Source organism: Atractosteus spatula, chromosome 4, assembly GCF_055471065.1.
Source record: "Atractosteus spatula isolate fAtrSpa1 chromosome 4, fAtrSpa1.hap1, whole genome shotgun sequence".
Taxonomy (NCBI): Eukaryota; Metazoa; Chordata; class Actinopteri; order Semionotiformes; family Lepisosteidae; genus Atractosteus; species Atractosteus spatula.
The window spans coordinates 51,275,192-51,291,596 of record NC_142709.1 but is presented as its reverse complement, the minus strand read 5'-3'; the positions used below and the strand labels follow the sequence as shown (position 1 = coordinate 51,291,596).

General features: G+C 35.8%; 1 protein-coding gene across 2 annotated transcripts in view; it reads left to right on the top strand.

Moving 5' to 3' along the window:
* Positions 1 to 16,405, top strand: part of LOC148836501 (anosmin-1) — a 70,211-nt gene that overhangs the window by 42,362 nt on the left and 11,444 nt on the right. For both annotated transcript variants that reach the window (XM_088913324.1, XM_088913323.1), the window contains exons 5-8: positions 7,865 to 8,049; positions 9,212 to 9,341; positions 13,966 to 14,171; positions 15,674 to 15,818. In XM_088913324.1, coding sequence (XP_088769450.1) covers positions 7,865 to 8,049; positions 9,212 to 9,341; positions 13,966 to 14,171; positions 15,674 to 15,818 — 666 coding nt within the window. The remainder of the gene's footprint in view (positions 1 to 7,864; positions 8,050 to 9,211; positions 9,342 to 13,965; positions 14,172 to 15,673; positions 15,819 to 16,405) is intronic.

Below are 16,405 nucleotides of genomic sequence, written 5' to 3'. Positions count from 1 at the left end.
TAAAATACTTAAGAGCTGTACATATTAATCACAATTTTCTATGAAAAATTACTGTACATTATTAGAGTTCATAGTGAAAATCCCAGTTCAGGCTTTCCTGTCTTAAATCTTTTGGAGGACACTGTAACTTTAAGATAATAAAACAACAAAACTTGTGGTCAAGGACAGCCCACTTATTACCACACAGTTATACACACCTGGTGCGTATACGATAATTACTAAGTTAACACAAGGCAATGTAATTAACGAATAATATATGATATTATTCTCACATAAACTCCATTGTTTATTTCCCGGGTTAAAAATAATAATAATGATGATGATTATCGGCATCATATCATTGGTAGCAATAATATCTAACCTTTTAATAATAAATTATTAACAATAATAAATGAAAGATCATACTGTAATGGTAACAAAGGAAAAACAGTGGCATACTTTATTCTGTGTGGATAGTAATGCCATTTAATCATTAATGATTCAAAAATACCTTCCCTTTTTATGCTGCTTTGATGCTGAAATTTCAGCATTGCAAAAAACAATATCAGGAGTTACAATTTTTATATGATATTATCATAAAACTTTTATATTAATAATGTTTTCTAATATTGTAACATCTTTGTTATTAATGCAGTGAAGAAACTTAGTTTAACATTTTGCAATTTTGCAGTGAATAGAATCTCAAAACACCTGTTTATGGGCAACGAGTATGAAGTGTTCTAGTTCAGTGGTTCTCAAACTTTTTGGACCAAGTACCACCCCTAATCCAACCAAAGCATCCAAGTACCACCTACAAGTCATCATCTCATAGGAACCCCAGAAATTCTCAATGACCAACATGAGTGTGCATGCACACACACTCACACATACATATAATAAATATTATAATAATAAACTTTATTTGATATAGCGCCTTTAAAGGTGGCTTCTCAAAGTGTTTTACAGAAAAAAAACATTAACAACAACTAATAAAAAAGCACCATTTCAGTGAGAGGGGTGAGCCTGTTTAGTTGAGCAAAGCAGATGTGAATTAATTTTTCGAGCCTTGATACAATTCACAACAGAGTCTAACAGATTTTAAATCGTCAGGCATTTTCTTGACGGCAAAGGTCACGCGGTGGATGTTGTAATGCGTACATTAATTTCTGGAGCAACCTCTCTAATTCGTGCAACTACACCGTTATGTCGGCTTGTCATTGCTCTAGCACCGTCTGTACAAACTCAGACGCATTTTATCCAGTCGAGGCCATTCTCTACGATAAATTCATTCAGAAGCTGAAATATGTGCTCTCCTGTAGTTCCTGTTGGTAGCGGTTTACAGAACAGAAAGTCTTCATGGGACATACCCTCAAACTTGTATCTAACGTTAACGAGCAAATTGGCCAAATCTGCTACAGACTCATCTAATTGCAGTGAAAAACATCTGCTCATCTTAACGCGCTCTATCAGTGTACTTTTGATATAATCCTTCATTTCAATAATTCTATGAATGACTGTGTCTTTCGGGGGGCAGCAGGTCGAGCTGTTTAGCAGCTTTTTCTCTACACATAATACGTGTCAGCTCTTTTGCCAACGGTAAATAAGGTTCTTCAAAAATAGCGTAGCTTACCTGCTTTAGCAATAAGCAAGTTCGCATTTTTCCGGGTTTCCGTTTTTATTTCCGTATTTATTTAAAGTTTTTATTTTATGCGCATGGGAGCGAAATACAGAGACGCTCGGTGTATTTTTCTCAAATTAGAACAGTTCTTAAATATTTTTCTGTTATCACGCTTTCGTGTGCTCACAAGATTACCTGCGTTCGTAGCACGTATTTCTATGCATTTCTGTGTTTACAACGTTGGCATTGTTCCAAAATCACGCACATTCTCCTTTCTCCCTATTTGCTGGAGATACAGTAGCTTTTCTTAAATACAATTGGTCACTTGCATCCGTAGCACGCATTCCTATAGAGTGGTATAGAATTACAGAGTATCTCTTGTGTCCACTGAAGTATTAGCGCGCACTGTATCGTAGTACGTAGGCTGCGTATTCGACACGTATTAAAATACAAAATATGAAAACCCGTCCCGATTTTTCAGCGCACACGACACAGTTCCAGGGTCATTTGGCGTACCACTGCCGGTACGCGTACCACAGTTTGAGAACCACTGTTCTAGTTAATACAATCTAATTGGCTCAGTGTCAGAAGTTTCTTGTTATTGACATAATTTGTTTCTCTCTGCAATGCAGATAGATCAGGATTTATTATGTACAAACCTGAAAGGGCACAAAAAAATTCAGTAGGTGATCACCAAAGAATTCTTAATTTAATTGAATTAAAAGAGCAATGAAAAAATGACACAATAATTAATTACAATAGTGTTTGTAATTAATGTTTCTGAAGTCCAAAATGTTATTAATCTGTATTATGGATAATTGTCTTGATTATACTTTAAGATTATTGTTTAAACTTTCTTAAGTTCTTATTGATTTTTTTCAGAGATGATTATGCATTCTGAGGTTAAAGTCTCTGATTATTATCATGATAGAGTAAACATTTTTCAAAGTTAATGTGTTAATTTTAATTTATTAGTAATGTAACTCCCATGGTGCAGTCCTGATTGGGTCCTGCAGTTTCAGCAAAGACTTATCACTACCAAGACTAGTCTACAACCCCCATCAGCCCAGTAATGGCTGGATGAAAATCTAATTAGATAACAGTTGGATTATATTTTGTTTCTGTAATGTGCTGGAATCTAGATCTGTAATATAATTTGCTTCATTATTACTTTTGTGGGTTATTGAATAGGAAGAGGTTTAAAGCATTGATTGTAGAGAGTACAGTTGTATTTCATCAAACTATTTTCAAAAATGCATTGGTTTTGAATGATTTGTGTTAAAATTAAAAATGGTCTTTTCCCAACATAATTTCCAAAATTTGTTTAAATATCTACTGTATAGTCAACATACTTGAAGATGAAGATGAAATTGTTTACATATCAGCACCTTTAGATACAGGTAGTTTGTTTTTCTCACAGCTACTGGGTATTGTAATGCAATACTGGCTGAATGAAAATCTTCCTTTCACAATAAATGCTAAGTTATATTTGATTTGAAGTTCTTGTTTCTGAAAAGCCAAGAGTCACACAAAATTACTTCTAGTGTATAGACTGAAGCACAATAAAAACTCGACACCAGAAATTTGCTGAACTGATAGGCATGTAAAATAATGACTTTTGTGGTTAACTGTTTTGCTGTGTTATTGTTTTCAATAGGATAGACTTTTACTCAGTTGAAGTTATATGATAAGTAAACCTGTTGGTTTAAGTAAGGGACCTCATGTTTCTGTAACAAAACAAAATGCTGTCAAAATTTTTGAAGGTCTATCCATAAGAGAGGCTGCTGATGGAATGGCATGATTTTCTTTAACAATCAGCAGACTCGTTTGGAAAACAAACAAGAAACAGGCTCAGTTCTCATTCAGGAAGGCAGGGTGCAGACACTCTCAAGCAGAAACGAGCCACCATTTCTTAACTGCATTGGCAAAAGCATGTCAACTGATAGCAGCTATACATAAAATGCGTTTATACTTATTAAAAATAAACTGCATTAATTTATAGTGTGCATCTCTTTATCCTAAACATGAAGATTTCCTGTAACACACTTTATGGAGTTTTACCCTCTTTTTGATAAGGTGATTAATAAGTCACCATCATAGACTAGACCAAAGAGTGACAGATGAAACCGTGTCCAAAAATCCAGCAGGATTTTTATGTGTGAGATGTGCCTTTTTTATTCATTAATAGATTATGTGCTTTTTTCATTAATATTTTATGCATCGACAGCTGTTGTCCTGGGAACCTTGTGGAAATGATAAATTTGAGGAAATTCTTAAATTTCATGGTCTAGAAACATTAGAAAGTTTAGCAGCTGTCAAGTTGTATTGGCGGAGGGAGCCTCTGTTGACATTTGGCATCATTAATTTTTGCTCACATTTTTTTCACTGTGATGTGATGTGAAATTCACTGGGAGTCTTTCCTATAGCTGCTGGAAAGGGTCAATTTGTTATTTTTGTAAAAAGAAATTCCTCTTGTGCAATCAGTACTGAATGAGTTTCCCTGGGAGTTACAAATTGTGTAGAGACTGATTAAAAGATGGAAATGAAAGTACCTGTGTTTGGTCTGATGTAAAAGGAATGGCAAGACTGCAATTTGTTTTGGATCTTAGTGCTATAAAGTGTTATTTATGTGCCCTGGAGCTTTGAAGAAGACTAGAAAGCATTTATGTGGAAGAGAGGCTGGGTCAAGTATTTTATATTTTAGAAATGACTAGTACGATAGCATCATTACACATTAATTGGAAGGTTAGTCTTACTACCATAATTATATCATGTTTCTGGTGTTGGCTGTGTGCCTGCTCTATGGAAGATGAATCACTTTTGGGTAGGAAGAAAATGCTGAGAGATTTTCATTGTGCTACACGTTTTGCTGGAGGTGTGACAGATAGTGAAACCACAAAAGATTGGCAGGCAGCACTGCTTGAGCTCTGTAACACTGAAATATGAGCAGTTTGAAGGAGAGTCTTTTTCCAAGGAGCTTGTGAGTTTTCAGAAAACATTTCTCACCTCAGACTGTATTTGAAAGACTCCTAGACTTTCAGCTGCACATAAGGAGTTGATGTTAGGTTTGTGCTTGTGTGGGTTTGAGGAGTAACAAATCAGTACAAATGAGAAATGAACTGACTTTGCAGTCACCTCCCCTGATATTTAATGGGAATACACTTACCACTTAGAATCAAATCAGTTTTGTTTTCCAGACTCTACTTGTGAATAAAGAAACCTTTGATGGAAAATCTGTGCTTTAAATTAGCCAGTATATATTGTCATATATTGCTGGTTTTTGAACAACACAGTTAACTACTGTATACTATTGTGCTATCACTACTCAGGTGACAGATAAAATACATTGCAAATCAGTTAATCATATGTGCTGAGGTAAGTGATATCTGTCAATTTTTGATTTATTGGCTTTGTTCTTGTGTAATGATTTGGATTGTATATTTCAACGTCATTCTAGTAATTTGAAAACTGGATGTTTAAGACATTTTGTAATTGAGAAAAAATCATCTATTGTATGGACAAAAATGCAATAAAATTAATACTTTACAGGATAACATATGGGACCAATTGTAAACAAAAAAAATCAAATTCTTCAGCTGAATCACTTCAACAATGCATGCATGTTTTTATGTCTGATCATAGTTTTCGCTATCCAATAAGATGGACATTATTAAAAGATGATCAAGAGTCATAAAACCTCAATATCAGTTCAGTTAAACCTAAAATCCTTATATCAGTAATTGACTTCATTGTGTTCTGTTTGTAATTACTTATTATGAACAAAGTCTATCACCCATCAAACCTGTAGATCGTGTTAACTGTTAAATACACAGATTTTTGTGTTTATAAATTTTAATACATTCCCAGAAATACTTTTGGTTTGATATATTCCTCAATAATGCAACAGCTAGATATACTGTAGGAGTTTTTACTGTTTTTTTAACACCATTGAAAGAAACCATCTATTCAGATAGGAAAAAAGAAAGAAGAGCTGTTTGCAATGGTGTGCAAATCTACAAAATTGGCTGTTGTGTGTGCACATTTACTGAAAGTAAACCAGAACAACATTCTTCAATCATACTGTTTTTTGTACCTTACTAATCCATCTGCACACAATTATATCCACCAGAGAGGTTAAGTTACTACTAACTGTTGGAACTCTAACAGCCCCTAATTCAGAGCAGATGAGAAATATTTTTACATGCAAATTAGTAAAATTATTCCACATTATTATCGGGATAGGGCATGAAAAAAAATTTTTTTGTGATGTCTTTTTTATTGACTAAGATTTGCTAGATGGATCATGGATTAAAGAGACAGCTTTCAAAAAGAACTACTGCATTACATTGTACAGCATGTACTCTAATATGTTCTCTTTGAGTTGGCTAATGTGGTGTCTTTCACATTATAAAGCTGGAGAGTTCATATATTGTTTGAGTAGGTAGTGGAAGTTTTGAAGTGTTGAAAGAGCTTTTTCCGTGTTATGGATGATTGAAGGAGTTTCTAATGTTTGTATTTATTATTTGAGAAGAAGAAAGGAAAGGAGGCCATTTGGTCTGTCTTACTCATGTGGTTGTTAGATTTTGATAATTGTTAAAGTATTGTTGTAAAGTCTAATCGTGTTAAGATTTTTAATCAAGATTAAGATTTTTCTTTCTTTTAACATTTAAACCATCTTATCACTCATCAAGAACCTTGTTAAACAAGAAGCTCTGTAAAAACCTGTTCCCCTTTTTAAGAGAACCACAAAGATTTTCAAGTCACACTGATTCAAGAGCTCTCCTCCAGCCTACACCAGATCGATAATAACTTCAAGGCCACACCCTTCCTCCCCAGGACATTCTCTTACTAATTTAATGGACGGTCTGCAATAACTGACACCCCTTCCCCCATTAGCCCATTAAACCAAGGGTTTACTGTAGTATTATTAATAAAAACATTGCTCTTATACTCAAAATGATATCTTACAATGTCTTCTTCCTTGAACTAATTGAGACTTGTTTGTATTTGTATAATTGAATCCAAGGGCCAAGCTCAAAGAATTTTTCAAGTCGCTAAAAAGGTCATTCAGGGCAGAATTATCTCTTTATGTGTTTCCTTGGAGAAAACCAAACTGGTTCTGTCTGTTCAAAAACCTACCACCTAGTTTGATGACCATACCATGGCCAGCTGTTCCCTTTGTTATTTGTTTACATCTCAATTTGCCCATGTACGTGTGTGTGATCCCTGTATCCCATTCAAGGTATAGTTCTGCCTTGTGCCCTGTGCCCCCAAGATAGGCTCTAGGTTGCTGTGATCCTTACCAGATCTTTACCATGACAAGCAGCTTTCTGATAAGGGATCGATGAAGTAGTCATTGCTAACACAGACTGCGATGAGGGAAAATGGCATTTTAGTTAACAACTTTTCTCTTTTACACTACTCTGTACACAATAAACCTATTACCCCTTAGTCGGTCTCTGAAATTCTTTGTTTTGGAATATTTAATTTATGGAGCCAGTCTACCATGACTAAAGACACATACACATACATCTTGGAACAACAGTAACTGTTATACAATTCAACACTCTTGTTACGTGTCATATGATAAACCTACAGAGAATTGTTAAATAGTAGCTTTCAAACATCCACAGAGCAAAGAAATGTCAATTAGAACTGAAAGGATTAAGGATGGAGCAGAACACAGGTCTGAAGATGAAAGGCATTTTTTTTTAATTGTTACTCTATCATAACTGGTGAATTTTTTATGTATTATATTGCTGCACTGCTGGCTTAAGGATTTCCTGTGAGCACTTCACAAGATGACATTGCTTTGTTAACTGTGAGGTATAAGAGAGTTAAAAGACAAGGGGTTTGTTTTGTGAAGTTTCCTTTCTTCAAGCACTGTTGGCAATTCATTTGAATCTTTTCTAACAAAAACTCCAGAGCTTCTTACTTTTTTGTTGCGAACCTGTTCCACTAGATCTCGTTTTTTTCCCTTCAATTAGATCAGATGACGAAAATGTTATACAACAAGTATGTCAGTATTCAAGAAACGTATTTCTTGCTTCTTTCTGTGTGTGTGAGTGTGGGAGAATTTCTAATATGTTCTTGTGTCACATGAATGTGGTGCTACACCAGCATACAATCTAGTAAGTACTATTGCAAAGTCTTATTTTAACTACTTGTTAATCTGACATGTTAACTTGTCTGCACGTGTTCTGTTTTAACCATGGCTAGTTATAAAGCTCATGGCTGTAAGAAGTCTAATAAAGTCTTAATTTCCAGGAGCTCCACTGAAGCCCAGGAAGGAATTGAGCTTCACAGAGCTTCCGAATGGCCAGCTTGAGATCAAATGGTCCTCTAAGTTCAACATCTCCGTGGAACCTGTTCTTTATGTTGTGCAAAGGAGGTGGAACTATGGAATACATCCAAGCGAGGATGATGCCACAGACTGGCAGACAGTGGCACAGGTACAGTATGTAAGCTGTCTGCTTACTATACAAGATGGTGAAGTTCAGAAGGCTATGTATTTAAATGGAAACATCATCATATAAATACATAACTATTTGATTTATAATATAAACTACAGAGAGCCTATAAACCAGTAATGGTAACCGTTTATTGTAACCTTATTATTTTTTATTATTTTAGGAACATGTGATCCAGTTTCTTCTGAGCACATGCTACATGCCAGGCTTCATCAGCTTAATGCTACACGGGACAAAAGAAGTTGAGCAAACCTTTAGATTACAGAGCACATCTATAACTGCTGGGATATAATTAATCAAAATAATAATTTTCCCAGGTCTTAAGTTAGTTATATGTTTAAAGATTTCTTTAAAACAATAAAATTGCAGCCTCTGTAAGAATGGATTAATCCCTTTTCAAAGTCATTCCACAGACTACATTCTTGAGGATCTGCTGTGACAGTTGCATTTACTGACCATGAATGTCCTGTAATAATGGTTTACTGGTTCAGCCATACCAAATTCATTACTTTAACTGGAAACTTGGGTGAACAGCGGTAGCAACAACAACATTTTATTAATTTATAATAATACATTATAAATATAAATATAAGATTTGTACAACTGATTCCATTGATTTTATTTTACTGTATAATAAACTTTAATTAGGATCTATACAGGATATAAAATTATTTTATATCCTGTGTTTTTTCATGTCCAGAAAGGTTTACAGAAAGGTTTAGAAAGTAACACAAATTAAATGTCCAAATATGACCCATCATATCTCTTCCCAAGTTTTGTATAATCTCATCCACACTTATATCGAGTTGAGTTTTGAAAATCAGTACGGTATGTAATTGTTCCCTTTGAAATCATGACATGCACAGTTACTCATGGTGGTACTCCATACAGAACTGTCCTTCACAAACAGGCAAGAAGTGTGTTTTATAAGCCACTGCACATGCTATGAAAGCTTTGAGCTTTGACAAACACCATTTTTTTGTGATTAAGCAGCTTGATTAAGCTGATGGAATCAAATTTTGAAAGGAACACTTGCTGGTGTGAAGAATGGGACATGATGTGTTGAGTAACCGCCCTGTGTGTGAGGTATCTTAAGGACACCCTTGACCCCTTTAGTTGATCTCTCCCCCATCTGCCTGTACAGACAACAGAGGAGCGAGTGCGGCTGTTGGACATCAGAGCCAGCAGGTGGTATCAGTTCAGAGTGGCTGCTGTCAATGTTCATGGAACCAGAGGCTTCACTGCCCCCAGCAAACACTTCCACTCCTCCAAAGGTTGGTGTCCCCCTTCCTGATTTTCAGCACTGTCCTGTAGGTTCTGCCACTGCGGCTGAACCCCTATTCTTTTTATTAGCTACACCTACAAATTCTAAACGGGTGGGGCCTTTGAGGCTGCCTTATAGGGATGCACAGGCTAAAGCCTTTCGCTGAATTTACCTAGATTTAGCTAAGGTGTAATGAAAATTGAGAGTTTTTACATGCAGCTACCATGATGGCTGGATATTATACCGGGGTCATTTATCATCACATCTGAGGTTTAACAAGCTGCATCTGTTTTTTGGAGTAAAGAAAGTACCTTGATTTAGGAAATCAGACTGCATCGAAAAAGGCACCCTTTCCTTTGTTTTTTGACACTGTGTGCTCAGGCCTAATAAGAAAAATGTTTCAATTTGTTAATACTAAAATTGGAAGGGCTTTTGCAACTGTGATTAATACTGTAGGTGTAATCAAAATTAATTGTTCTCAGTTTAAGAAAATAATAGTAATAGTGATTTCTGGTGGCAAATCGAATTAATACTTTTTTTAAGAAGTCAAACAAAACAACCTGAAGCTGTAAGAGTTCAGTAATTCTTTCGGTCTCAAGGGAACAGTCACACAATCTGTCTCAAACCCTGAGCATGCCAATCTCTTTCTCAGTTTCCAGTTTTGCTCTGACAAGGGCAGATAGAGATTTCCTAGCTTTCTCTTAAATATATACTGTATGGGCCCAACTCTAACTCTCCCATCTACTGTATCTACTGAGGAGAGAGCAGGGGCTGCTGTTGAAAGTCTCTTTTGCTGAGCATGACCAAAACACAGCAGACACCCACAGCGCAGTTGAAAAAATTTCACAACTAAAAATGAATAAAGAACACAAAATGGGAGAAAGCGAGCTACTGTATGTGCCTTGTTTGTTGGACTTATCTCCTAACATTCAGCCTCGCTAAGGAGATGTGCCAGCTTTTTAGTGCATGTTTTCTGAAACTTAATACTTTAGGACAAGGTGTAAAAATTTCTAAAAGTCTTCATCTGAGGTATTTCACATTTAACTGCTTGCTTTTTGGCCTCCATTTTCTTGACAAAAACAGGTCAGTTTTGTAGCCAGCTTAATAAAATCTGACCTTTGTAACTGTATAGACTTTTAAATGACTTAAAGACATTTGAATGCAAAACAGACCTACTGTACTTACTAAGACTGTGAATTTAAAAATGCCAGGTATTGCCCCTCATAATAAATGTAACCACATGCAGAATATAGTTATAGGCATGTATATGCATTTACACGATTGGCATACATTAACTTTCCATGGGGCATTGGAAGGAAATGGATCAATTACAAAGACAGGGATTTTTAATTTAATTTCTGTAAAGGTTATAACTACATATGTTAAAGAATGTAAGTGCTCCTTTGTACTTTGCATCAGGAAAAGGACAGTGCCTCTTGGGAAAAGATCATGTTCTATTTATTAACATTGAGCAAATCAAATCAAATAAACACAGAATAACAATTTCGGAGGATTAATGTTAACCACCCACTGAATGGATGAGTGGGCTTGATAAATCTTCCATTTCCTAGTTATTTATGTAGTCATGATATATCTCCCGAATAAGATTTGTGACCCTGTAATTTGTTTTGGAATGTTCTGAAACAGTGGGGGCTTATTTACACTGCACAGATCACATTCGTCACTGCCCTGCTATGCTACATCCAATTGCATTCTCAACTAACCTAAATAGGTTTCAGGTGGGAAAAGACAAAATTTAAAGACTTTTACCATCTCAGTTTCAATCATTTTGTCATTAAAGCCAATTTGCTCTTCATTTGACATCTGGTATTCTTTGGCAGAGTAACACTGACATCATCGGTCATAAAGTCATTACAAATTCTGTAGTTGATAGAATTTCATAAATTTTCCCAGTGCTACATTTATCATCATTAAGACTGTCTAGTTATCACTGCAAGAAAATGGAGAGTATAGACTCTTGAAAACACCAGAAAAAATCGGGAGTAAAAGAATTCCTTGAAATAATAAGACAAGTGATGTGCATGCTGATGTCTTTTTTGTGGTTCTTGGGATAAATAATCAAAAAGATTATTTTTAAGATTATTATTAAGATCTCACATCCAGCAGGTACCTTCTTTGAGTCACTTTCTTTGAGTCTTCTCGTCTTTTCTTCCAAAAACAAGCTCTCAAAACTTTTATTATTCACATTCACATATCACAGAATTTGAGTATGTTTCATCTGAATAAAGCTGCATGCTGATTTTACTAAGGATTGGGATGTTTTGACATAATGTTCATATCCAATGTTTATATGCAAAGGGAAAATTAATATCAAAGCTTGTACATTTGTGTATGTATATATTTGAAAACTGAAGTTTTCCGAGCAGAAATAAAAAAGAGGCATTAAAAACAATGATTGTTATTCACGCTTCTCCGTATAGTACCAGGCTGAAAGAAGTATACTGTTATGTACTGTATACTGTATGTGGGCCAATTAATGGAGAACCAGATGGTTGCCAAAGTAAAAAGAAGAGCAAAAATATGTTGGAGTGCTTTTGGCAAACTAAGCAAGAACACAATTTGTGCCTTGAAAGGAGAGCCTTTGACTAAAGTGTCTTGCCTGTGTAAAATAACAAAAAAGCTGAAAAGTACGATTAAAATGCATAAATGAATTCCAATAAACTAACATACCATACTATAGGAAATATAGGTTTCATGGGCTCTGATTAGCACTAGATCTGGATTTGCTAATATACATTAATATAGGGTAATCCACATTTAGTGATTATTTGGGGTTTTGAAACTACCACAAAAACGTTTCTGCTTTACATTTGTATTACTTCGAATACAAAAAAACTAATGAGTAAGGACAATGCATACTGCATTTAATTATTGAGAAACTCAGTTATGCTCTGTAGCAATGTATTCCAAAATTTGATTGTAAAAAATAAATCTTAATCTTGGCAACCCTGTTTCCAAATTCCAGTTATGGGAAATCAGGCTTATAGTTTACAATACGTTTTACAATAAGATCAAAATATCTTTTGTAGATCTAAGAGACCTTTCATGCATTATTTCTGACTTTTACACCAGTTTATGTTCCTGAGGAATAATTGTTTAGCATGCCAATAGGAGTATACAGTACATTAAAGCTAATGGCATGGTCTGAAAAGCTGGAATAAGTTTTAATGCCTGACTATTTACAATAGATAGATACTTTGATAGATAGATACTTTATTGATCCCGTGAGGGAAATTGCAGATAATTAAATACACTTAATTAATGACACAACCTTAATTTGCAGCTTCTCTGTTTATTTACCTAAAGCACAAAGCTATTGTTTACTAAGTGCAAAACTAAAGAAAATGGTTTGTCTCTTTTATAATGCAAAGTATTTTAAACAGTGTAATTAAAGGGCTTGAAGGATGCATGTGGTATTTTAAGGAAGAGCAAGTGTGTTTTGTATCCAAAATGATGGGCACACGTTTACAAAAATGCCCTCAGGAATGCAGATTTATAGAAATCCAGAAAATCAGATAAGTGTATTTCAGTATTCTGACAAGTAGGTAAAGTCATTTAATATTAAATGCATTCATAACAAACCTTTAAGACCATTACTCTTGTATTATTTTGCTTTGTGCTGTACAAAGGTGAAAGTCTGAATCTATGCTTGAGCTGTTGATTAAACTATTTTGATTCTGGCTTACTGAACACCAGCTGTGTTATACAGAATCCTTATAAAATAGGTATGAATTTTCTAATACCTTTTCTGCAATTTTTATGAGTCAGTATGTTGAATGATTGGTAGAGCAGAGAATTACTTTGTGTTTCTAATAATTATTACTATTTAACTGGTGCTTTTCTCTGAAGTGACTTTCACTTTTGCCCATTTAAGAGATCACTTTATTAGCCATATATGATTTCTTGCTATTGGAATTAATCTTTTCGCATACCCCAGATTGTTTTCCATGAGACACAGACACACAGACAGGGAGAGAATCGTGGGGTTTGAGCACAGGGTCAGCCATTGTACAGCACCCCTGGAGCAGTTGGGGTTAAGGGCCTTGCTCAGGGGCCCAATGGAGTAGGATTCCTCTGCCAGCCAGGGGATTTAAACCGGCAACCTTCTAGCCACAGGTGCAGATCCTTAGCCACAGTGCCACCGCTCCGCCCGTTTTTTTAAATAATATTTTTATACAGCTCAGAATATCAAGTTGGTCACTTCTCCCATATTGTATGTAGTGAAAAGTCAAGAATGCAATTTTTTTAGGCTTGAGAGATGCTACAATAATGTCAATATAGAAAGTCCTGAAGGGACCAGTTTATAGTCACATACATAAGCAAATCATTTAACTTATTTTAGGTTAAATATAGTCTTTTGTTCCATGTTTCATTATAAGTAACTTTGTGGACCATATCACTAAGCTTCGCAATGATAGGCAATACGTACATAAAGTTTTCTTTGGTAAATACAGATTTTCTGTCTTTTATTTGGCTGTGGTCTCAGCCTCCTTCACTATGCTTTGACCATGATTTTACTTGTAGTAAGATACTGTGCTTTTAACCACAGTAAATATTTGTAAGGTATTTGTATGAGGAAAGGTAAGTTTAAAGTGTTGCTCTCTCCATCGCAGATCCCTCTGCACCTCCCACCCCATCCAATCTGAGAATCACCAACATGACCAGTAACAGTGAGGGAAGTGGCACAGCCAGGCTGAGCTGGAACCTGTCAGAGGAACCAGACATTCCTGTGCATCACTACAAAGTCTTCTGGAGCTGGACAGTCAGCCGAAAGTCCATTGTTCCAGCAAAGAAAAAGAGAAGAAAGACCACCGATGGGGTATTTCATTCTGTTTTTACTTTGTGCCGAAGCAAGGGCGTAAATGCTGGGGGCCTGGGTGTGACTGTTTTGAGACAATAGAAGGAATGCTCATTGCAGGCCGTGAGCCCCAGTGCTGTAAATACAATCAAAATGGTTCACAAAAGTATAAACACTGAGCAGTACTACTTTTGATTACACAAGCTTCTACATCCATTGTTTCTGGACTTGTACTGCCTCTTGGAATAAACAAGAGCTTTACTAAGTTCATTATACAGCCATGTCAGTAGTCTTCTTCTGACTTCTGATGCTTGAGTAAGGTGTAATTTTCTATTTTTTAAAAAGTTTTTATTATTCCTTTGGCTCACAATCTCCAGCCACTATTGACACCAGTTAGACTGTGTTTTAACCACTAATATTATATCCTCAAGCAGCCTTCACAGTATCATGTCTACTACACTATATTCATAATTGGCATATATAAACATACCAATTACTAAAACAATTAAACTGTCCTGTTGACTTTGTCTTCTTTCTCAGTTTCTGCTTTCTTCAAAGGTAATTATTGGTAAGAAAAGAGTTGTCTTCTCTCCTAACCACGGATAATAAAATCCATTTCACATTTTTCTTCCTTTCACGACTGATTTTATGTTCAATTTCTACACTATAAGATGTCAAGATTAACGGGTAAAGAATAACCAGACTGACTAGCCCGCATTTAATCAAAACAGTTCATTCTGGCTTCCAGTAAAAAAGTTTTATTTTATTTTTTATTTACTTTATTGTTAATGATCACAGACGTGTTTTGGCCCTACAATCCTCATCAGTGTTGATCTCTTAAATCAGTTGTTAGGAATTCAGTCTCCTGCGTAAACCCATAGGATACTGAAGTAGGAATTTACTATGGCCATGTCCATTCCAACCTTTTTCTTCACACTATATCGGATTTCGTAATACAGTGTTTTTTCACTTTAGTCTGCCAAACATCTGACCTAACACAGGCACCAAGTGACCATTCAAGGAAGAAATTTTACATTCCCTTCTAGTAATCACTTCACACAATAATGTTTTATTTGGTGACCCAGAATATGAGTGTGAATCTAGTAGTGGATGCAAAGATATAAGAAAGCTGTCAGGTTTCTCTGGTTTCAACCCAGACACTTCTACATCTGACAACAGCCTTCTGTTATTAACCAAAGATTGTTGAATGGTCAAATATACAGACTGCAGAACTGGATCCAACTTCAGGCTCTCAGAAGATGTGGTCTCAAAAATACTTGCAGTGGTGGCAGGGGTATTTAGTGTGAGGCCCACCATGATAAAACAGCCCAGTCGAAGGCAGCAAAATGCGCATGTGCTTTTAATAACCATTTTTTTTTCTTTTAGGAAACATTTTAAATGTGACAGTGTAGGGTTCCGTAGTGTACCGATTGGGTGACTCTGACAGGCCACAGGCTTGTGTTTTTAATAAAGTGAAATCCTAAGTTGTGTGCATTGTTGCTGTTCTTTTCATCCCATTACAGTCCCAAAACTATGTGGATCTGGAAGGGCTCCAGCCAAACAGCAGCTACATGGTAGAAGTACAAGCAGTGACATACTGGGGACAAGTGCGTCTGAAGAGTGCCAAGGCTGCTCTCTACTTCAGCACCATGAGATTGAATGACACAAGTATGCCCTTTTTGCCACTGTTCCTTTCCATTTTGGTCACGTGATGGTAGTGTTTTTCTTTCTCCCATTGGTATCTTCCTTCTGTTTAAACAAAGGGTCTGAGTAGCGAGTCGTTTTCACAGTTGAGTTTGGTTTGCAGAAGGTATTAAGAAGGATAATACAGCTCAGTTCTCAAATCCTGCTGACAGTTCTCCAATTCCACAGCTCGAATATTGAACCCTGCAGGTTTTCTCAAGAGATATAGTCAATTTTCCCGAAGCACGGTGGCAGAATTTATAGTGGTTTGGCACAGCATGTAATGAATCCCTGGGAAACTGAAGAATATATTGGTCTGTTATATATCGTCTGTCAAACACTGGCAATTGAAAGGCACATTGAACTGCAAAGAGAATCAGTCAGCCTTTACTGTCCTTTTAAGGATGTACCAGCCTAGCATCTCTCTCATTTCTTACTCTCTTAGCAGCATTTAATTAATGGTAAAAGGCTTCACTTTCACGTCTTCTTTTGATTTTTCTGCTCTCTTGTTAAATTACTTCCACCTTTTCATTGCTTTTCATAGCTCAGTTTGAAATCTGGGAATCTCAGAG